Source organism: Rhinichthys klamathensis, unplaced genomic scaffold (assembly GCF_029890125.1).
Source record: "Rhinichthys klamathensis goyatoka isolate OS25496 unplaced genomic scaffold, OSU_Roscu_1.1 h1tg000566l_1, whole genome shotgun sequence".
Lineage (NCBI taxonomy): Eukaryota > Metazoa > Chordata > Actinopteri > Cypriniformes > Leuciscidae > Rhinichthys > Rhinichthys klamathensis.
Window position 1 is genome coordinate 1,193,783 of NW_026607032.1, and position 24,205 is coordinate 1,217,987.

A 24,205-nucleotide genomic window follows, 5' to 3' on the forward strand; every position below is an offset into this window, starting at 1 on the left:
CTTTCCTGAGGTAAATGTAATGTCAGGTGATGTTGTTCACAAGCTGTTTTATTGACATCTTTCCGTGATTGAAACACGATTACATGAGATACAAGTTGTACTGTTGAGTTCAGTAAGTTGTATTGTATCTTTCAACATACCTGCTGATGTTTATTCCTGCAATAACTAGTAGTAAAAGAGGAAGAAAGGATCTGTGTTGCCGTTTGAACTGAGGCAACTGCAGCGATCTGCCTGGCCACATTAAAGAGTGTCGAAATGACATTTGTTTGAATTTCATAAAATTAAGGTAATTTAAAAGCTGAAACTTTGTCAATAGAGGGACCAAAATCTCTCAGATTTCATTAACATATCTTCATTTGTGTTTCAAAGATGAATGAAAGTCTTAAGGGTTTGGAACGACATGAGGGTAAGTAATTGATGACAGAATTTTCTTTTTTTTGGATGAACTAACCCTTTAAGGTATTTTCCACCAAGAACAAAATGTAGAAGTATTCAGATGGAGAGCAGAAGAAATACTGAATAGGATGAACAAGAAGGAAATTTACTCCAGTACTATAGATGGGGCTTCTCAGACATTTTTGAGAAGTTTTTGGCTAGTTATGCGATTACAACATGTCGGCCCATGAAGTGATCCATTCAATGTAAAAGAAAGAAATAAAAAGAAATACTGTGAATTACTAAAAATTGTTTGCTATTATTAGTCTACGGACTTCACTGGAGTCTTCGATTTCAAACATATTTTTCTAAAGTATTATTCATTTCTTTGTCTTCCCTCTGCAATAACTGGTAGTAAAAGAGGAAGAAATGATCCGTGTTGCCGTTTGAACTGAGGCAACTTCAACGATCTGCCAGGCCACATTAAAGAGCGTAAAAATGACATTTGTTTAAATTTCATAACAAAATTAAGCTAATTTCAAAGCTGAAACTTTGTATGTTTTGTTCCTATTTTCAAACTCCTCATTTCGACTCAAAATGACAGAAGCAGCACGTCACATACGTATTGCGTTTCTCCATGCACAACGCAAAAGAGAAAAACCAATACTACTTTGACTTAACTATACACACATCTATTCGCCGTTTCATCAGAAGTCAATATGTGATGCGTCAGCCCATTAGCAGCTACCTTGCCAGAATCCCTGTTGAAAAGGCATCAGGCAACATCCCAGACAAATTCACAGTGTAACCAGGACTCTCTATCCAAGTACATGTGCCACTTCAACCGTATGCATCCTAAGTAATCCTTTTGTTACGTCACTGGAATGATATGATAAGCAGCATCTAGCCATACCAACTACCAAACTCTCAATCGGAGTATCTCCCTCCCTATTGCCTACAAAAACAAAACAAACACACCTAATATGCTGTGGTTTCTATTTTAAAAGTCAGATAGATGTCTCGCAAGACTATTTCATGTTATTCACAATAATACAAAGGAAAAACTGCTGACTACCCAACAATTACACTAACTACAGTGATTGTGACTGATGCTACGTTTACTTCTGATCGTTCAGCATTATTCAAAAACACAACTGCTTGGCTCAGCACAGCCAGATGCCTTTAAATGACACATACACACCAGTTCAAGTCTCTTAACACACGTCAAATTACACACAAACATACCAGCTAAATCATCAGAATACAAAGGTCTGTGCACATGTTTTTGGTAACATGCCTCCTTTTCTGTGAAGAGCAGGGTTAGTGTGCATACTACAGTACCGAATCTAATGAGGAACTAGCTGCTTCTGGTTATCGCACACATGATCCCCTAGCTCAGGAGATGCCTCGGCTCGAGATGCCCGGAAGACTAGACAGATTTGGCATTTCATGTGGAAGTTCCTACATGAAAATCCCTCTCCTTCATGTCAAACACTCAACATTAGCAATAAATCATCTCAAGGTATTGGAAAATGCTTCACAAAAAAGCAAATTGTGTGTAACCCTGAGAATTGGCTTGAGAAGTTATTTGCCTCGGTCCAGATACCTCAGTCAGTAAGAGCTTAAGACCAAATATCCTTTGTTTTGTATTTTTGCTCTCACTTAAAAGGGAAATAGAGTGGATATTCTCTTGGCCTATTCTTATTTATCGGTATCAGCCAGTCTACTTGGACGATTAACGAAAGTTTTAGGCCCAAAACCTACCGGTAGTCTAGTCAATGGACAATAGACATGTCCTGGTTTGTATATTTAAGCGAATTCTGAGTTAATACAGTGTTAAAAGGTCATTTTATTTAACATGTATTATATCATATACTGGCATTATATTGACCATCGGCCACCCTACTCTCAGACATCAGCATTGGCCATTGAAAAACCCATATTGGCTTGTGAATGAGAAGGTTCCCAAACAAGACAATAGGTACAAAACAGAAACTGAAAATAACACTCCCCTTAACAGTGGCATTACAACATTGCCACAAAGAATATTTGGTCTTCAGCTTTTAAACCTGACCAGCACTGCCGCCACTATACACACACACAAGCCAAATCCCACTGTAGCTCCTGTTGCCACTACAGTCACATCTCCAGACTATACAAAACAGAGTGAAAATATTGTACAATGCGCTATATACACACTGCGTGAATGCAAATACCTCCTGTATATGAACATGTCTTTTTTTTCTTTAAAAAAACTGCAGTATTAAATTATGTGAACAAAAAGAAAAAGGTTTTGGATGACAACCAATTTCTCTAGAGGTTAGATTTCATAAAGCCCTTACAATATGTAAAGGTCTCCAGCGAGAGTGGCCTGTCCCGCAGTGTGGGAATGGGAACCGTCCTGGGGGGGAAGGTGTGGAGGGGCTCCTCTATGCGCTGGGTGTGGGGTTCAATGTGGAGCCGTTGCTTCCTGGGATGGTCAGACCGATCTCATCCTCTTTCTCCTTGAGTTTCTCTTTCCCCTCATCCTTCAGCTCTTCTTTGAGAGGGCACACCTCCACAGATTCAGGGCCCGTGGTGGCGTATCGTCCCTTGCGGTGCTCCTGGAGAGCAGGGCCCCAGTCCAGGTCAGGCTTCAAGGAGTTCTTCAAACGCTGCAGAGAAAAGAGTTGGTTTAAAAACAGTTGAATTTTGTTCAAAAGGATTGGCATACTTTAAAGCTAAAACTAGAGAATTTTTTGGGAAAGTTAAGTTCTTACATTTTTTCTCTTAAAAGGTTTGTTCCCCCAAAATTGAAAAAGTGTTCATCAATTACTCACCCTCATGTCGTTCCAAACCTGTAAGTCATTCGTTCATTTTGAAACACAAATGAAATCTGAAACCTGTGTCGCTTCAAAAAGTTCATAAAGAGATCGTAAAACTAATCCATATGAATTGAGCAGTTCAGTCCAAATTTTCTGAAGAGACTCGATCCTTTATATGACGAATAGAGTAAATTTAGGCTTCTATTCAGATATAAGCATTGATCAGCGAACATAAACAGAAGCTAAACCATACTTGGCTTGACGCACAAGAAAAAACCTCATTAGTTCTTGCGGAAGCTCAAACGTCCTGCGTAACACACGAGTCTTAAAGCCTAAATCAAACCTGTTCATCATATAAAGTGATCGGGTCTCTTCAGAAAATTTGGACTAAACCGCTCAATTCATATGGATTAGTTTTACAATCTCTTTATGAACGTTTTGAAGTGTCAACGTGTCAGTTGCGTTGACTGTCAATGGAGGGACCAAAATCTCTCAGATTTCATTAACATATCTTCATTTGTGGTTCAAAGATGAATGAAAGTCTTAAGGGTTTGGAACGACACGAGGGTAAGTAATTGATGACACAATTTTCTTTTTTGGATGAACTAACCCTTTAAGGTATTTTCCACCAAGAACAAAATGTAGAAGTATTCAGATGGAGAACAGATGAAATACTGAATAGGATGAACAAGGAGGAAATTTACTCCAGTACTATAGATGGGGCCATTCACTGGCTTCTCAGACATTTTTGAGAAGTTTTTGGCTAGTTATGCGATTACAACATGTCGGCCCATGAAGTGATCCATTCAATGTAAAAGAAAAAAGAAAGAAAGAAAAAGAAATACTGTGATTTACTAAAAATGGTTTGATATTATTAGTCTAAAGACTTCACTGGAGTCTTCGATGCATGTAGGCTAGGGTGACCATATTTTGATTACCGAAAACCAGGACACTCGGACCGACAATGAGATACTCAAATGATACTCAAAGTTTACTCAAAGATGCCTTATTAATTTCAATACATTTAAAGTAGGCTATGCCTCTGTATGAATAGAAAATTGTTATATTACAAAATACTATAACCAAAGACACAAATACTGAACTTTTGAAATTCAGATTAAAAAATAATGATAGAAATAATGTCTCTTCTGTATTAGAAAAATAAATAAATACATAACTGAAAAAATTACCTCCAAATTGAACAAAAATAGCTCTCACAAACTTACAAAAACTCACTCTTTATCCTGTTTTTCTTCCTCATCCTTCTTGTTTGCCCATCTATATTTTGCTGTAGAGCTTATCTTTCCCAGCAGTGTTTTGTTGCTTAACAAATAAGCATGAAAGTCTAATGACCCAATGAAAAATTACAGGGCTCTCAAGTTTTGAAGACAGGCAAGAGTGACATCCCCCAATATGTCAATCATTGTGTGATAACGAAAATATGACTAGGCCTAGACTACTTGTTCTGAGCAGGTGTTTCTGGGAAACATTCTAGCAGTCAAGTTGTCATTGTTTGTGTCAAACAATTTGTGAATTTGTTGTAACATTAAAAAAGGAGATCATGACCTACTCTGTGCTCAAAGTGATGCTCGAGCTCCAGTGGTTTCCTCTGCGGGTGAACGAAGCTTTCGGAAGATGTTGTAGCAGAATCACGTGAACAATTCCAGGAAATGCTTTTTTTTTCATTGGTTGTTGCGTTAAATCTTACCCAGATACAATAGTGCTATTTTCTGATTGGCTATTGTGTAGCCCTTTTCATTTTTTGATTGGCTGATAAGTGGCAGGCTCGATTAATAACTGCAGGGGAGACGCGATTGAATCCTCCCGGACCGGTTCCACAGTGAGCGGCGCGGCCAGAGACATTTTGGGTGCTGCGGCATATTATATATTATAAATCGTTTTTCCGCGTGAGAAATACAATGTTTGGCGGGAGTGCGTGACAAAAGACTGAAATGAGTGACTGTCACACTCAGTGCGTGACACTTGAGAGCCCTGAAATAATGAAAACCAGGGCATTTTCATCACTTTAAAAAAAACAGACAGGACGGCCAGGACAGGACGTGAAAACAGGACATGTCCTGGGAAAACAGGACGTTTGGTCACCCTAATGTAAGCGTACATGATTGTAAACCTTTTTTTCTAAAGCATTGTTACTTTGTTTGTGTAGAGCACTTACCTCTGTAAATGTCGATCCCTCAGACACAGCAATCTTGTACAGAGCATAGACAGGTATACAGATAACTGAAGACAAAGCCATGGCAAACCCAATGACCAATGACCAACCAGGGTACACATAGTCATTGTACATAATAGGCTTGTACTGTATCACAGTAAAAATCAGAATGAACTGTGAAGAGAGAGACAAAAAGGATTGGTTTGAATGATATAGTTTGAACAATACCTGATTCAGACAAATTTGAATCAGAACAACCTCTTACTCACAGAAATAATTAAAGGAGACACAAATCTCCAGCAGACCCTGAAGAAGATTGGAGGAGGGAAGCCAAGCATCATCTCCACATCTTTAAAATAGTTCTTGTGACCTGGTTGGAAACACAACATGGAAATTAACACTTCGGTTTACATCCAGCAACTGTGGCCTTTATATACAGCATGTAAAAGTGACTTAGAGGACTCACCATAGACATACATTATACAGATGCACATGATGCAAGAGATGACGACCAGAGAGAAACTGGCAGCGTAATTGTCCATAAGCAGCAACCAGTATATCCCTGCCTACATCACACACAGCACAACAATCATCATGGATAAAGGACATGTGTATGTGTATGTGTTTGCTCAAATGTGTTTGTTACTCACCCGTGTGGTCAGCGGCACTCCCAGAAGGAAGCCCACTATAGCAATTCCGAGCGTGACGTAGGTCTTATTTCTGATAATCCAGTCTGTTCCAATCTCATCTACTATAGCTGTCACCAGAGTCTCCAGTAGACAGAACTACACCATTAAACAGAAAAAAATAAGGAATTGTAAATCACTTTATACATAAACTGCTAGTTAAACAAGACATTTCCTGAAAGAAATACCAGCAAAGAGGCAAAAAAATAATGTAGGTAAAATTGTAAAAAAAATTAAAAAAAGAAATAAGAAATAATTATATATACACTCACCTAAAGGATTATTAGGAACACCATACTAATACTGTGTTTGACCCCCTTTCGCCTTCAGAACTGCCTTAATTCTACATGGCATTGATTCAACAAGGTGCTGAAAGCATTCTTTAGAAATGTTGGCCCATATTGATAGGATAGCATCTTGCAGTTGATGGAGATTTGTGGGATGCACATCCAGGGCACGAAGCTCCCGTTCCACCACATCCCAAAGATGCTCTATTGGGTTGAGATCTGGTGACTGTGGGGGCCATTTTAGTACAGTGAACTCATTGTCATGTTCAAGAAACCAATTTGAAATGATTCGAGCTTTGTGACATGGTGCATTATCCTGCTGGAAGTAGCCATCAGAGGATGGGTACATGGTGGCCATAAAGGGATGGACATGGTCAGAAACAATGCTCAGGTAGGCCATGGCATTTAAACGATGGGGCCTAAAGTGTGCCAAGAAAACATCCCCCACACCATTACACCACCACCACCAGCCTGCACAGTGGTAACAAGGCATGATGGATCCATGTTCTCATTCTGTTTACGCCAAATTCTGACTCTACCATCTGAATGTCTCAACAGAAATCGAGACTCATCAGACCAGGCAACATTTTTCCAGTCTTCAACTGTCCAATTTTGGTGAGCTCTTGCAAATTGTAGCCTCTTTTTCCTATTTGTAGTGGAGATGAGTGGTACCCGGTGGGGTCTTCTGCTGTTGTAGCCCATCCGCCTCAAGGTTGTGCGTGTTGTGGCTTCACAAATGCTTTGCTGCATACCTCGGTTGTAACGAGTGGTTATTTCAGTCAAAGTTGCTCTTCTATCAGCTTGAATCAGTCGGCCCATTCTCCTCTGACCTCTAGCATCAACAAGGCATTTTCGCCCACAGGACTGCCGCATACTGGATGTTTTTCCCTTTTCACACCATTCTTTGTAAACCCTAGAAATGGTTGTGCGTGAAAATCCCAGTAACTGAGCAGATTGTGAAATACTCAGACCGGCCCGTCTGGCACCAACAACCATGCCACGCTCAAAATTGCTTAAATCCCCTTTCTTTCCCATTCTGACATTCAGTTTGGAGTTCAGGAGATTGTCTTGACCGGGACCACACCCCTAAATGCATTGAAGCAACTGCCATGTGATTGGTTGATTAGATAATTGCATTAATGAGAAATTGAACAGGTGTTCCTAATAATCCTTTAGGTTAGTGTATATATACACACAGTACATAAAAGGAGAAGGGGAAAGAAATGTGTCATTTTGCGTTCATTCCTTTTTTAAAACAGAAATGAAATATGGAAGATGTGTTTTCTTAACACTAATGAGACATGGCTCTCAAAAGTGCGGGAGACTCATTATTTCTAATTTAGCAAAATATTTTTTTTTTATATAAATATGCAAAACGTAATAAACAAAAATCTTTAAAAAAAAGTCAATATTTTGTTTTTTTTGTGCATGAAATTTGTGTACGGTTTTAATTTAAATGTTGGTATTTAACATAGCACAACTGCACAAAATACAGCAAAATACAGCAACAATAGCACAAAAATACAACAACTGTTCTTTTTTTGTTTTTCTCGCCATAGTAAAAAAAAAAAAAAAGGCACAAAGACCAGATCTTTAAAATAAAGCTCTAAGTGCTTCAGGTTGAATTACACTACTGTAAAATGTTTGGCATCAGTAAGATTTTTTTTTATGTTATTAATAGTAGGTTACCGGTAATACTTTTATTCAGCAAGGTCGCATTAAATTATCGAAAAAACTGAAGACATTTCAAATAAATAATGTTCTTTTGAACTTTCTATTCATCAAAGAATCCCCCAGTGTGACACTAAAGACTGGAGTAATATAAATGCAGCCTTGGTAAGTATAATAGACTTCTTTCAAAAACATAAAATCTTACAGATCCTAAACATTTGATCAATGGTGTAATTGCAGAAGAAAAGAAAGATAAAAAAGTGAAACATTTTGTGCTGTCTTGGAAGAACTGTATAAAGACATATGAAAATGTTACAAAACAAGAGGAATACCTGAGTGCCCAGGCCCAATAAAATGAGCATAAAGAAGAAGAGCAGGGACCAGAGAGGTGATATGGGCAGAAGTGTTAGGGCCTCTGGGTAGGCCACGAATGCCAGGCCTGGACCATGATCGGCCACCTCTGACACATCCACCCCAAGATGATGAGCCATGAATCCCAGGATGGAGAAGATAACAAAGCCAGCGTACACACTGGTGCCACAGTTTGTTACACTGATGATGATACTGTCTCTGTTTGAATACACAAATCATTAGATTATGTTTGCAATCATATATTTGGAACTGAAATTCTTGCATTCCTTTATTTCAGTTAACACCAGTTAAAAGTTATTCTATGCATTTATCTGTACACGCCACATGGGGGTGCTACAGAGTAATGCAGACACCAATCACAACACAGAGCTCTTGGTCAACACTCAAAACTCAACACTTACAGGTTAAAAAATGGATTAAAATGACACATTAGCAGAAAAAAAAGGATGAATTATTACCTGAAACAGTTATTGTGGAACTTGTTATATGATGCCATGGTAATAAGCCCACCCCAGGCGCAGCCAAGCGAATAGAAAATCTGAGAGGCAGCGTCCCCCCATACCTACAGAACACAAAATAAACATTATTGTGTATAGCCTCAGGGATCACTTGCAGTTATGCACAATTTTGCTGTTATACAATGTACAGACCTTGGCATCTAGAATTTTTTGCCACTGAGGGGTCAAATAGTATTTGATACCACTGACGGCTCCTTCAAGAGTGATTCCTCTAATGAAGAGAATGGTCAGCACCACATAAGGGAAGGTCGCTGTGAAATACACTACCTGAGGAAAGAGCATTAAAACTCAGTGAGAAAAACCTGTATGGTATGCAGTATTATTTTAGTATCATTTATATAAAATAGTCTTCTATCTCTATATTCTATAATTCATTTTTTCCAGTCAACTTATTTTATTTCAGTTAGTTGCTTTTCTATTTTTTGTGCACGATTTTTAAGTTTTTAGTCTAATATTTATATTTTTATTTATTTCTGCTCTATTTCAATTAAAGGAGAACTCCGGCGCAAAATGAACCTTTGGTCTAATTACACATTGTTACCTAGTCAACCGTTATCTGAGATTTGTTTTCATGATTATCGAATGTAAATAGTTTTATCTCTAAAAACAGTTTAGCCTATAAAGCTAGTATAACGCTAGTATATTGGGCATAGTGTAATGACAAATAAAAATCGCTTGTTACTACCACTAACAAGGCTGAAAATAGACCCACACTAACACGGTAGCATAATGAGGGTCCCTACCTTCAAACCGAAGCATTGAGAACTTTGTAAGTGTAAAGACAGTTTAATAAGAAGATATTTTAAACATACAGTCAACTTCGCGTATACAGGCAGAAGCCATCTTTGAAATACAGCCTTTACCAGTCGATCTACGAACGCCGATCCAAGTGCGCTGGTGAGAATGCGAACGAGCTATAAGTTGTGATAAGGTGAGCGCGAACAGCAGGCTTGGATCGGCGTTCGTAGATCGACTGGTAAAGGCTGTATTTCAAAGATGGCTTCTGCCTGTATACGCGAAGTTGACTGTATGTTTAAAATATCTTCTTATTAAACTGTCTTTACACTTACAAAGTTCTCAATGCTTCGGTTTGAAGGTAGGGACCCTCATTATGCTACCGTGTTAGTGTGGGGCTATTTTGAGCCTTGTTAGTGGTATTAACAAGCGATTTTTATTTGTCATTACACTATGCCCAATATACTAGCGTTATACTAGCTTTATAGGCTAAACTGTTTGTAGAGATAAAACTATTTACATTCGATAATCATGAAAACAAATCTCAGATAACGGTTGACTAGGTAACAATGTGTAATTAGACCAAAGGTTCATTTTGCGCCGGAGTTCTCCTTTAACAAAAACAATTTTAATGGAGTTTTAGTTGATGACAACACTGATGGTAAGTATATATATATATATATTAGAGCCCGACCGATATGGATTTTTGGGGGCCGATGCCGATGCCGATATTAGGGAGTAAAAAAGCCCGATACCGATATATCTGCCGATATTATTTATGTGTATATTATAATACAGTAGCAATATTATTTATGTGTATTATAGTACAGTATACCAGTCAAAAGTTTGGACACTTTCCTATTGGTGTGTACAAACTTTTGATGGGTACTTTACACAGTATAAACAGAATAAATATATTTTATAAACACGTTTTGCAATGATCACTCAAATGTGGTGATCAAACACTTGTGTGACACAGATATGTAATGGAGGCAGGGGGAATGATAGAATGAGAATTATACAGTTGAGCTGTAACCAAACTAGTTTGCATTGCATGTTATATTATATTATATTCTAAATACTGTTGCATAATCTTCACTAACGACTTTGTCTTTTAATTTAGTCATAACTTGTATCAATAAATATATAAAAAGTGTCACTGACAAAACCTTATTATCTTCTATTTTTAGTCTTAATTCCTCTAATCTCTACCAGTGGAGGAAGAACCTAAATCTTTTTACTTAAGTAAAATTAATAATATCATAATGAAAACGTTTTTAATTACATATGTACAGTACTTTTATAGTATTTTAAATAATTAGTAAGCAAAATGTACTAAACGTGAAACTAGGCTACTCTTAATGCAAAATGGCCCTATATAAAGTGTTATAATTATATAAATTATTGGAATATTGCTTGATGTTGTAACGTAGCGTTATCAGGCAGAATGAGCTTTAACACTGTGTCTACACCGGACGTGGCCGTTACTGCTCGCGTCGGAACAGCTGTTTACCCTAGACAAAGCAGAATCAGTTTACTGTCGGAGATCGCTCGCGCCACGCATTTTAATCAATGTTTCATCAACCAATTGCCTGGATTTTAATAAATAAGAAGTAAATATAGCAGACAAAATAATCAGGACTTCTCAGCTGCGCGCTTGCAATAGTCACAAGCTGACACAATACGTGCATAGGCTGGTAGCAGAGAAATCAATTCTGTGAATTACACTGCGCAAATCACAAGTAGGCTACTACCCACCGGATGAAGAAGGGTTGGCTCTCAGTCTCCACAGGCTACATAAAATATTCATTTTATTTTATTTTATTTTTCGTGTTCGCATTTATGAGGAAAAAACAATGTTACAGACGCGACAGTTCAGCACTACGGACGTGAGCGCTCTGAAAGCGGCACTAAAATATGCTTTGAAACTTTCACATAGACATCAAACAGAAAGCACAAAACCTTTCGTTTCAAAGTGAATTTCGTTTTGTATTAATTGTATCTTAATTTTAATCAATGTTTCATCAACCATTTGCCTGGATTTAAGAAGTAAATATAGCAGACGATAGATAATCTCGACACGGAGGCGCCTGCGGGTGAACTGGAGCTCGTCTCATGAACCGAAACTCAGCGTATAGACCTGAGAATTGAAATATATCTATATTGAAATGTCTACTTTTAAACAGAACAATTCAAAACGAAAGACAGACAGACTTATGTAATCGAATGAAATGTGCATTTCTCTCTGGCGCGCGTTCACTGAAGATCGCGAGTCAGCATCGTCAACTTCATCTTTGGCTGACACTGACTGAAAACACTTGTTTATTAATAAACAATTAAAATGTCTCCTTGCTATATTTGTTGTATTCATAATCATTACTTTTGCCAGTTCTTTGTGACACCTTTTAGGTGCTTTATTGGCAGCGCCACCCTTACATGAATCACCGCACCCGCATTTTTTTAAATATTCATTTATCGGCCATTATAAATGCTGATACCGAAAGTTTGGAAAATGCCTAATATCGGCCGATAATATCGGCTCGCCAATATATCGGTCGGGCTCTAATATATATATATACATATTCTAGAGTAAAACTTGTACACTAGATTAATTTGTAAACTACAGTGACCTGCAGTGGATTCAAGCATTTTGCATTTTAACATTCATGAGAATCGATCCCATGACCTTGGCGAATGGATGTCCTACTCACTTTGCCTGATGACTTGACTCCTCGAATAAGACAGAGAAACACAACCACCCATGACACAGCCAGACATCCCAGGATAGGCAGACGCACCTCCCCAAAGTTCCCAATGCCGTCAGAGATATTCAATACATAGTTCCTGAGAGGGCAAAACCAGTAAAGGAGGGATGTGAGAGACTGCAGGATGCAAGACAAATCATTAACAGTTCACTCATCAAAATCATCATGCTAATCAAAATGTTTTTTTTTTTGTTTTTTTTTAGCTTGCCTTTAGATGAAAAGCATTGTGAGCACAGCCCCATAAAAAATAAAAACCTCAGCCACACAATGAACGAGTTTACAAAAGGCAAGAACAAGAATGTCTTTCATACCACAGGGACAACACAACCCAGAGAGCACAAACCATTTATAAAGATGTTGAACGGTCCACACACGTCTCATGGTCAAAGCCTTGCATTCTCTGACCGCTGGCAGTAAAGTGAAGCATTCATTCCCAACCACATACCACATACAATCACAATCACACTCTTGGAAAAACAAAACATTCTGTGCCTTTCTGTCCCATTGTCTTGTAATGTCATTCAACAAACACATCTGTCAAGTCCAATGCACACAGATCCAAACATCATGACAAATTGCAAACATTTATTATTACCAGCTTTCAACTATTAACCTGTCATGCATTTTAAGTACAGATGAGTAATGTATTGACAACAAAAATATAAATACAGGGAATAAAAGACCCGGAGAGTTGAATATCAAGATAATTGTGTATAAACAAATACAGAAATTAAGTAATGTTTTTTTTTCTAGTGCTAATTTATATAAAAAAAAAAAAAAAAAAAAAAAAAAAAATAGACCTCTGCTATGAGGAGAATATTTTAATTTCTGTATTAAAATTCATCTCAAAATTTGTTGGGGGAATAAATTCAAAATGTCAGGCTGATAAAATGTCTTGATATCATAAAGAAAGTGTCATTAAAAGAAAATGTGTTCAATTAAAGCCATGTGGTCCCTGCAACACAAGGTTAGTTTAGGTTGGGAAATGTCATGTAATGGGACTTCCCAAAACAAAAAACTACGTATATTATATATATATTATTATTCATGATATTCAAAAAATATATAGTTTTTTACTTTTCATTTTTATAAATAAAATGCAGTATATAGATGAATCAACATACAAAGGTTTGAATTTACCTCCAGTACTCTTCACTAGGACTGGTCCTCTTGGTGCGGTTGACTATCTCAGTCACCCCTGACACGACAGCAGACATATTGGCGAAGGTGGCATTAGCTCGTGGAGTTCCCACCACCCCAGAGCAGTCAGGGGTGTTCCAAGGGTTGTTACAGTACGTCCAGGGCAGCAGGTTAGTCATTGACATGAAGAAGTAATAAAATGCAATGCAAATCACCACATTGTAGTAGATTCCAATGTAGGTAGAGACCACCATCATTCCATAGCCCACACCTTGAGGAAGAGAGAACAATCACAGTACAATAAATTCCTTTGCAGTCACATAAATAAAACTATCTAATTTATGATTTTAATAATGTATTAGTAAATGTTGAAATTAACATTAATAGATGCTTTATAAGTATTTTTCATTGTCAGTTCATGTTAACTAAAGTAGGTTAACAAATGTAAAACATAACTCTTTATAATATGGTTCCTTTTGTTAGCATTAAAGGAAGAAATTATGTAAGCGAACCTGGCACATTTAGCATTCAAATGGCACATATTGCAAGCCACTCTGAAGTGGAGAAAATACTGTGAGAGTGTATGTTTAAAAATGAATTACTAGTCAAACATGTCAGACAAGTCATGACATTACTTTAAAGCCAGACCAATACAGATAGATTCATCCATTATGTTTAGTTGTCATGGAAATGCTTCAGAGTTGTTCTCACACCTCATTTAATGGCCACATGCTCACCTTTAAACATTGGGCTGACCTTCCAGACTCCCAGGCACCCGAGGGAGGTGAACTGCCCAAAGGAGAGCTCCAGGAAGAACAGAGGGATGCCACAAAACACCAGCATGATGAAGTATGGAAACATGAAGGCACCTGTGATGCACACACACGCACACCCACAGTTACATAAAACTCTGACACATCAGTCTTCTCGCTGAAGACAGAAATCTAGGTGTACTCACTAACAGAAAAAAGACTGTTTAGAAATTACACAAAGAATAGCCAATGTTTGATTCCATTATAGTGTTCCCTAATGCTAATGCAAATAAAGTGAGTAACAGCTGAGGTGACATAACTGGTCTAATTTGATTGGACGAGCTGCATTCCAAAAGTGCTGATATTTTGCATAACAGAAACAGAATGTGGATACAGTGTTTTGTGTGTGTTAAAGACAAGGGCAGATTATGGCCCGGGGCAATGGGGTCGATGCGCCAGGGGCCTCAAACTGAGGGGCCCACAGTAGCCCAAAACCAAAAAGCAAGACACTTCTTCTGGATTCATACAGATGAACATTGCTTAAATAATGATATGCATGTAATAAAAAAAAAAAACACAAAATGGTCAAATACACATACAAACAGTACACTTAGTACATTTTACAGGACCACATTTTGTCTGTTTAAATAGGCTGGAGTTCAGTACTTATCTAAATTATGGGCTAATTCAGGATATGGCCCCGATCAGAAGCAGCTCGAAGAATATGAGATCATGGGGCAGAGGTTTCCGGGCCAGTTCATCTGGGACCATCTGCTAGAGACCCTTGCTTACTCTAGCCTGGTCTATTTTAAGTAAGGTGTGTTATGAGACTTGATACCAAATGAGTACCCTTTTAGGGGAGCAATGAATTTGGAAAAGGACTCAATGGCATGACTTAGAAAAACAAAACCCTAAATCCCACCAGTTTAAGTACTTCAAATGAAATGTTTAACTAATTTGGCATGACATTATAAAATGCTAACTCAACGGTGCAGGATAGGCACTGAGAGAAAGTCAATATAGACATTGGGCAGAGAAAAAGAAATTAACTGGTCACCTCCTCCATTTCTGTAGCAAAGGTAAGGAAACCTCCAGACGTTTCCCAGCCCCACTGCGTAACCCACACTGGTGAGGACAAACTCAATCTGGTTGCCCCAGTTTCCCCTTCTGGAGTTTTCATCTTTCTTCACTGGCTCTCCTGGAACCGCTCCGTTCTGAAACACAGACACATGTACGAATGAAATGAACATGATGTTGCTTGGTGGGATCCTTCTCGTAAGTCAGAGAGCATTGAAAGGGGACACATTTTGTTCACTTTGAGCACAGACAAAACAGAATATATGATAGTGAATCCATAATATGCCCATGAACTATGACATGGGCATATTTTAATCAATGTCAAGATTACTGATTAATATTTATGAACGTGTGTGAATGCTTAAATGCTTAAACACATAATCACCCTTCATACCTGAGACTTGTGCAATAAACCCCTAACTTAAAGTACGAAGTGCAATAACACCCCACCCACCCACCTCTATATTACAATACCGCACTATTATTTCACTCTGCACTACCTTACTGTTTATGTCCATTGTGACTATCTTTGTATTTATCTAAAAATCATAATTTCTACTTCACTTGTTCGCTTAAAATGGTCCCGATTATTGGATTTTTAGTACCAACATTAAAAATACAAGCATAAACACAAAAAAATCCATCATTCTGTCTATTCCCTCAAATAATACACTAATCCAAATTGCATGCATAATTCTTATAAAATAAATTAGATTAACTAAAGCAGGGGTCTTTTTAGTTAAGCCGGGGTCCGGTTCCAGACCCCGGCTTGGTTCCATCTGAGCCGCGGGACATTATTGCAGCATTTTACCGTTTCTACAGTTTAAAGTGAGCAGTACGCACCAAAAGCGCTCAGGGTCGTTTATAGTAATGGTCTTTCAGCACTAATACTCTGATATTTTTTATAGCCAAACACACTTCATTCAAGCCCTTTCCACTCCATGCGAATTGCTTCTCTCTCTGACTGAAGATGCTAAAGCGCCACAATAAGAGCTGCAGATGATGCAGTTATTTTAAGAACAGTAGCAGAAACACTTTGAGCAACAAAATAGATCCTTTGGCTAAATCACTGCAGAAAATGAGAATGCAGCAAACAATTATTTTTATCTGTCATACAGATGAGTCCGGCCGTTTAACTAAACCAGGTTTGTGACAAGTAAACGTAGCGCTTTTAGACGTTTTCCCCCCATACACAGGTTAAGAGCATTTCATAAAAACAATGTTATAATTTGCGAAATTATTTAGAGATGGCAAGGAAAGACAACAAAACTTTGAAATTACTAGTTAACTTTGTTTTCTGCTCTGATGAGAGTGTTTTGATTATTAGATTATGTACATAGTTTGCTTGTTTTTAGTAGTTTATTATTTTGAGCAAAAAAGATAAATAAATAAAAATGGTCCAGACGGTTTTAATGGTCTTAAAAAAAGAAAACCATGCACCCCCATTCAGTAATTTCTCTCAGTCACAAGGCCTTCTATGTGCCATACACACAAGTGTCTAAATGGGAAAATAATAATAGCCTGATAAAACCTCTGATCTTACCTTTTAATATACATATCCAATTGAGCTCAACTGATGAAATATTTACTTTTTTTATAGAAAAATTCTCAGACACCACTGCTTTGGCTCTGAGGGCTCAAGATTCTCATCTTTGGTGACTATTTTGACTGTTTAGGATTTTTTCTTTTACAAAAGTACTACTACTGCCCTGAAGGAAATGTATAACTATTCCAAAAAAGTATTGTCCGGACCTCGCTGGGAAGGAAATATCCGGACCTCTTGGAACTTTAATTGGATACCCCTGAACTATAGTAAGTAAAAAAAAAATTAAAAAAATGTGTCGCAAGAAGTTAATGCCGTGGTGAAGTGATACTGCACATGCTTCCAACATAAGGAGTTCCAAATGTAATGCAAGTTCGAGTATGGGTTGTCAATTCATTACCCCGGTCCCACTACTTCCTATAGCTCTCTACAAGTCAAGTCAAGTCAAGTCAAGTCAAGTCATCTTCATTTATATAGCGCTTTTAACAATGGATTGTTTCAAAGCAGCTTTACAGAGAAAAACATATAATTTAAGGTAACAGAGATTGTTTTGGCTTTATAGCGGTTCTTGAATAATGTTATTTCCAGCTAAAGTTAGTTTTGATTGATTCACCTCCGTCGAAATGATCATTTGTTATTAAATTAGGGGCCGCTAAGACGACGCCATTCTCTCTAAACAGACTTTAAACGCGAACCTGTGATTAACGCTGACGGCGTTCACATGCACATTAAGAATTGATTCTATAGTTATGTGCTTTTGAAAATATGTGCGCAGGTTTGTAATTCCATACAACCCATGCCAAAACAAACTACTTGTCTTGCCTATAAATTTTGATACAGAATTTTGTTTTATTTTATCACTTCGGGGTACGCGAACCGAAATTCACAACGCTATTTCACAACGCCGAAATTCACAACGCTATTCTACCATTGTTTCACAATGGCATTTTCACTATTCACAACGCCGAAATTCACAACGCTATTCTACCATTGTTTCTCTACCACAATTTAAAATGTGTTAAAAGAAGATAACCACAAGAAAGCAATTGTCAAAACATTTTGTGAGCACTGTTGTGGGCATGCTGGAGCGCACTTGATGTGAACTGAAATCACCGTCATGTGCTCAAGACAAACATTTGGTCTTGTCGGCCTGGTTTAAAGTTTACTTTCTCCATCTGTTCTCATCAGATGCTCTTCATGTTGACCTCTAAGGCAAGCTCACGATCTGATCCGAGCGAGCGCGCCGCCCGCACAGCGAGCACGCTGCGGGAGATGAACATTCAGCAGCTTATCCTCGCGATCTTCCCCACAGCTCTGGGGAGGAATCCAAACTGCACTAGATCATTCTAGTGAGCAATTTTGCTTTACAAATGGATAGTTGACATTTAACATTAAGATACTGTAACTATAATTGATTTGTTGAAGTGTAAATGTGGTATCTCAAGGAAAGTTTATAACACTGTGTAACAATTAGAAAATAATTAGAAAGTCTTTAGATGAAGTACCACCGACAGATGTGCATGTCAACTGCCTAAATATAAAAAGATTATGAGCTGCATGTATGAAATGATTTTAAAAGGCAGCAAAAGTGTCAGTCCTACTTTTTTTTACATTACTTTTTTTCCATTTTAGGTTTGCTTCACACACAAACACACACACACACACACACACACACACACACACACACACACACACACACACACACACACACACACACACACACACACACACACACACACACACACACACACACACACACACACACACACACACACACACACACACACAGTCTCAGCAGTATCTGAGTCTGTGATCCTGCAGGGAGCAATGGCCCAAAGAGCTCACAGACATGTGCATCAGCAAAATGACCAATAACCACTGATTTGCCTTTCATCCAAAATGAAATATTCCTTTAGTTAAGTATTAAACAATGCAACCTCTCTATTTTGTTCTGTTGAACACAAAAAAAAATAACCCTAGTGAGAATGCTTTTTGAACAATTACAACTTTTATTCCTGAACCTGAAATTGGACTAACTGTACAAGGAAGAGCTGTTTTCAAACCCTTCACTATGGGAGCAGAGCAAAAGACTCACGCAGGGGATTGTGGGATTGATAGCAAAGCGGGGCAAGCGCCAAGCGGTGTGAGAATCAAAACATTGTTAACTAAATTAAGATGACAGGTGCGGTGTCCAAACTCTGAGGTCAAGGCAGTGACATCTGTAATAACAATTGAAAATCTGCTGGAAGTAGATTAAATCATAGCTGGAAATGCATTTAAATCAGGTTTTTGACCATGTGTTTACAGCAAACACAGCGATGCTGCCTTATATTTACAGAGACAGCCCCAAAATGGGAGACATCTAGAATTTTGAATGGTATGAACAGATTTCTTCCGCACCACTGGACACATTGTTTAAGTCTGCTTTTAGACCTGAGACTGGATGGAGGCCAGCAAATGGACACCTGTGTTGGGTTGTGCTGATGGCTCTCTGAACAACTGCTGCAGCACAGCTGAAGGCCCAGCGTAAGGAGGAGGAGATCTAGAGTAGACCCAGAAACAAGTGGGATCCTTGAGGTCAGAACACCTGGGAGATGAACCGACCTTTATCCACCTACCTAAAGTACACACTAGTTCAACAAAATGCTAGTCAATACTACTCTGCATCTATCCATCTATAATATTACAGTCAAACAAAACAAAAGATAATATTGGAATTATTGGAACTGTAGCTCTATACAACACACTGTTGATATTTTCTAAAACATGGCTCTTCTGCGCTCACACATGCGGTTATGTTGTGTTTACCTTCCGGCATATCAAAGTATTGTTTAGTTCAATCTTTATCCGCTGCACTCTGTGATTCCTGTCCCTGTGCTCTGTGGAATGCCCAGGTGTTTCAGCCGTTGCCATTTGCTCCAAGGATCTGTCTTGCAGAGCACAGAGTGAAAGAGAGAAAGATCGTCCAGCTGGGCCCATCTGCCCTTTTACGTAAGACCAAGACACACTCATAAACACAAGGTCCATGGGGACCTGAGTCAAATGAGTGGTTTACCTATTAGACTTTCTATTAAAAAAAAATAAGAAGGAAAAAATAGAGCAAGGAAAGAAAAGCGAGAAGCAAAAAGGGAAAGGAAAAGGAAAAGAAAATGAAAGAACAAAAAAGAAATAAAAAAGGAAATGAAATAGACAAAGAAAAGAAAAGAAAGCTTCCATAAAAAAACTGTCTCAACAAAATAACTGCCTCACAACAGCATTAAACATTATCTTGAGTTTGTATTTTTCTCCCAAATTTGACTATTCCGCAATTTCCTGTCCTACAACCTCAAACAGTGAGAAGAGCATCTATCCATGAAGCCTGAAGCCTGTGACTGACAGCAGCACAGCGCCCTCTGAGTAACTCATTGCAGGTATGTGACCCTGTCAATTTAAGAAGGAAAGTGAGAACTGACCTGTGACTTCTCAACTTAACACCCAGAATGCCTGGAGACGTCAATGCAGAATGTGCTGTGGCATTACATATGGTTCAAAAGATCCTTTTTTGGCTCAACAGGGTGTGTGTTTTAGTGTCTATTTCATAAAGCTATATGTGTGTGTTCACACTCTGAACCTTTTTGAATAATTAAATGTTGGCTCTCTGAAGTTTTAAATGAACGATCACCTAACAAAAGCGAGAGTGACTTTAAAAAAAAATATATATATATTTTTTATTACAGGGACAGTGCATATTCATAAAAATTACTGTCAATATGCCAGAATTAGCCTAAAGGCTAAACGTTACATTTACATGTGACTGTTACATTTACATGTGACTACTGAACGTTTACATTCTTCTTGTGACCATAACCGATTATGTCATCTGCTTCAATGAGCTGCATTCAAAAACTCAAAATGTGGGATGTGAATTTCAGATTATGTAACACAGCAATTGAAAGATTTTATAATATTTGATTATATTAAGAAATTTGTTATGCACCCCTAAAAGAAATATAAATATTTCTAACAGAAATATTAAAGGACAAGTTCGGTATTTTACACTTAAAGTAAAGTCGCCCGTCGGTGTATGAATGAGTGAGTGAATGGGTGAATGTGAGGCAAATTGTAAAGCGCTTTGGTGGCCATTGGGTCTGTGAAAGCGCTATATAAATGCAGTCCATTTACCATTTACCATTTAAAGCCCTGTTTCAAGATCGTTTCTGATGAAATAGAACGGTTAAGATTAAAATTTGGACACATGCTGCTGTCCCGAGAAATTTCGGTTTCTGTGGTTGCACCCCCCCCCACCTCCACAATGGTTGCATAGGTGCACAGAAACAATCCTTCCTAAAACGCATTAAACTTTAGTTTACAAAGACGTGAAACTCACCGAGTGGTCAGGGGTGTTCACTGATATGCTCATACAAAAATCGCTGCAAAAGATGTTTTCCAACAGGTTTTATCGTAGTTTTTGTCCAAGTCAAGTCAAATGGAGTTGTTCAAAAACTACGATAAAACATCTTTTTCAGCGATTTTTGTGTGAGCATATCAGTGAACACCCCTGATCACTTGGTGAGTTTAAGGTCTTTGTAAACTAAAGTTTAATGCGTTTTAGGAAGGATTGTTTCTGTGCACCTATGCAACCATTGTGGAGGTGGGGGGGGGGTGCAACCACAGAAACCGAAATTTCTCGGGACAGCAGCATGTGTCCAAATTTTAATCTTAACCGTTCTATTTCATCAGAAACGATCTTGAAACAGAGCTTTAAGTGTAAAATACCGAAATTGTCCTTTAATATTTAGATTGTATTCAAAAGTAAAAAAAAAAAAAATCAGATTATGTAACATTTCCAAGCAAATGTCTCAGGTTACGTAACATATAGGTTGAAAGACTAATAATACATTTTAGCTGTATTTTTGATAATTATTGATGCATCCCTAAGAGAAATATAAATATTTCTAACAGAAATATAAACATGTAGATTGTATTCAAAAGTAAAAATAAATAATAAATAAAAACTCAGATTATGTAACATTTCCAAGCAAATGTCTCAGATTATGTAACATACCAGTTGAAAGACTAATAATACTGTATTTTAGCTGTATTTGATAATTATTGATGCATCCCTAAGATAAATATAAATAGTTCTAAGATAAATATAGGGGGGATAGAGAATCTCCCTAGTAGTATTTGTTTTTTTTTCTTTATTTTCACCCCGTCTACAGATGGTAGAGTGACATTGTGTGCTTTGGTGGTGCATGTCAACAAAACACACTTATCAGGCGATCTTTCACACATCTCCTCACCTGATTTCTATGATTAATTCACCACAGCACTATGGGATAAAACTATCAAAATATTATTTTAGGATTCACCTTGTGAGAAGAGTCATGTGATGTTTATAGATTGAACATTCTTTCTCATATAAACACATACTTATTTGAGATCATTACGGTCCCAAAAAGATCCTAAAAAACGTATAATCCAGCAGGGAGATTTAAAAGGGAGATTAAATACTGTGACAAATCAATGACTTCCTGCTATATGAAGTCAATAAGTCAAAGGTGTGGCCAACCATCATAAAAATAGTGCAGATTCCAAAACTCACCCTGGACAGCGAAACTGCACAAGGCTGCACAGGTCCAAACATAAAACGAGATTAGAGACCTACTGCTGACTAATGCTGCAAAACTTTTCCCATCAGGTTAGTAAGTTTAGAGAAATGCAGAGTAGAAAATAAATTACTGAAGCAATTCAAGAACATGAAAGACAAAAACGGAAGCAAGGAAGCCAAAGGAAATGTGTTCTCAGCACTTCTAAAATGGTTAAACACCCAAATCCCTGGATTCACCCTTCATCAGAGCTGACCTTTCCCCTTTCTAGTGCTCTCTATTGACCCCCAGTTCACATTTCAAATGCAACATCCTCAATCTTTCTCTACTGATGAGGGCTTCATTCTTCCCAGGAAAGGATGAGACATACAACAGGCTCATTCAAAGACTCCAGTAAGACTTTCACCTCGAGTTTGTTTATCAAGATCAGAGGTCAGACCAGGGATTGTGATTGCTACCAAAATCCTCTTGCAGAGCTTCAGCTGAGCCTCATTGTTCATCTCATGTATTCAAATGTGTTTTTTTTTTATCTTAGGTTTTGTATCTTTTCCTATTCTGTTTAACAGTTATTACAAGGCATTTGTAGGATAACTTTTTGAAAAGACATGCTAATTTCTATATCAGCAAATGCAGTGTGTTTGGGGCGGGACAATCTCTTTTGTCCCAAAGGCAGATGGGGATGGGCAGGAGTGGTAGAATGATTTGAGGAAACAAACAAAAATATCTTCACGTTGATAATCCTTGGCAATGAAAGTTGTGGAAGAAACGAGAAGGTCCCAGCAAATTATTCATTTTGACAATTGAAATTCAAGATAGGTGGGTCTTCCATATTTCACAGTCCTGATTGACTTAAACTCCTTTAGCTATGGCCCCCTAAAAAGTACTCAATGAGTAAACAAGAGCAAGATCATTCTCTTTAACTGGAATGAAATTAACCAGCGTGGACAGTCCTTAAAAAAAACCATTATCCAATCTCTGTGAGGTGAAAGTAATTCTGCTAAAGATGCAGAGCTCCGGCTTCTCACCCTGTGCGCAGTGGGTCATATTCCTGCTCTCTCATTGGCTTAAAACCTGAAAACACTCTTCTCATGCTTGATCAATCATCTGCAATGGTGACTTGTAAGGCAAGGCACCCTAAACCTGAACAAGGGGCACAAAAGTAGGGAAGTGATGGTGGCCTAAATGTCAGGCCATTAAGAGTTCAAGTCACTCAATCCACACTCACGCTGTCACATACACTACCATATATTAGAATATGTTTATAGAGACTGATATAAAGCAGCATGAGCAATCTGGTTCCACAAGTTTTCTCACAGTAAGCGACTTGATTATGTATTATACAATATATTGTGTGTGTATATATATATATATATATATATATATATATATATACATACACACACACACACATACTACCATTCAAAAGTTTGGAGTCAGTAATCTTTTTTATGCATTATATTGATCAAAAGTGACAGTAAAGACAGTAAAAAAATGTATCACTGTTTCCATAAAAACAAAAACATTAGTCAAAAACATTGATAATAAGAAATGTTTCTTGAGCTCCAAATCAGCATCTTAGAATGATTTCTGAAGGATTGTGTGACACTGAAGACAGGAGCAATGATGCTGAATTAAATTAAATTAACATTAATATATATTTTCCAAATAGAAAGTAGTTTAATTTTGTAACTTTAAATTGTAAAAAATATTTTTGATCAA

The 24,205-nt window shown here is 37.7% G+C and overlaps 1 protein-coding gene across 3 annotated transcripts in view; it reads right to left on the minus strand.

Annotated features, from left to right (window-relative positions):
• Window positions 1–2,473: 2,473 nt before the first annotated feature.
• slc6a9 (solute carrier family 6 member 9) overlaps window positions 2,474–24,205 on the minus strand; it is a 61,569-nt gene continuing 39,837 nt past the window's right edge. For all 3 annotated transcript variants that reach the window (XM_056239498.1, XM_056239497.1, XM_056239499.1), the window contains 12 exons: window positions 15,336–15,492; window positions 14,264–14,395; window positions 13,527–13,797; window positions 12,329–12,465; window positions 9,019–9,149; window positions 8,827–8,930; window positions 8,329–8,566; window positions 6,003–6,137; window positions 5,819–5,918; window positions 5,622–5,722; window positions 5,356–5,526; window positions 2,474–3,029 (listed from right to left, as the gene is read on the minus strand). In XM_056239498.1, the coding sequence (XP_056095473.1) occupies window positions 2,805–3,029; window positions 5,356–5,526; window positions 5,622–5,722; window positions 5,819–5,918; window positions 6,003–6,137; window positions 8,329–8,566; window positions 8,827–8,930; window positions 9,019–9,149; window positions 12,329–12,465; window positions 13,527–13,797; window positions 14,264–14,395; window positions 15,336–15,492 (1,902 nt within the window). In that variant the 3' untranslated portion in view covers window positions 2,474–2,804. The remainder of the gene's footprint in view (window positions 3,030–5,355; window positions 5,527–5,621; window positions 5,723–5,818; window positions 5,919–6,002; window positions 6,138–8,328; window positions 8,567–8,826; window positions 8,931–9,018; window positions 9,150–12,328; window positions 12,466–13,526; window positions 13,798–14,263; window positions 14,396–15,335; window positions 15,493–24,205) is intronic.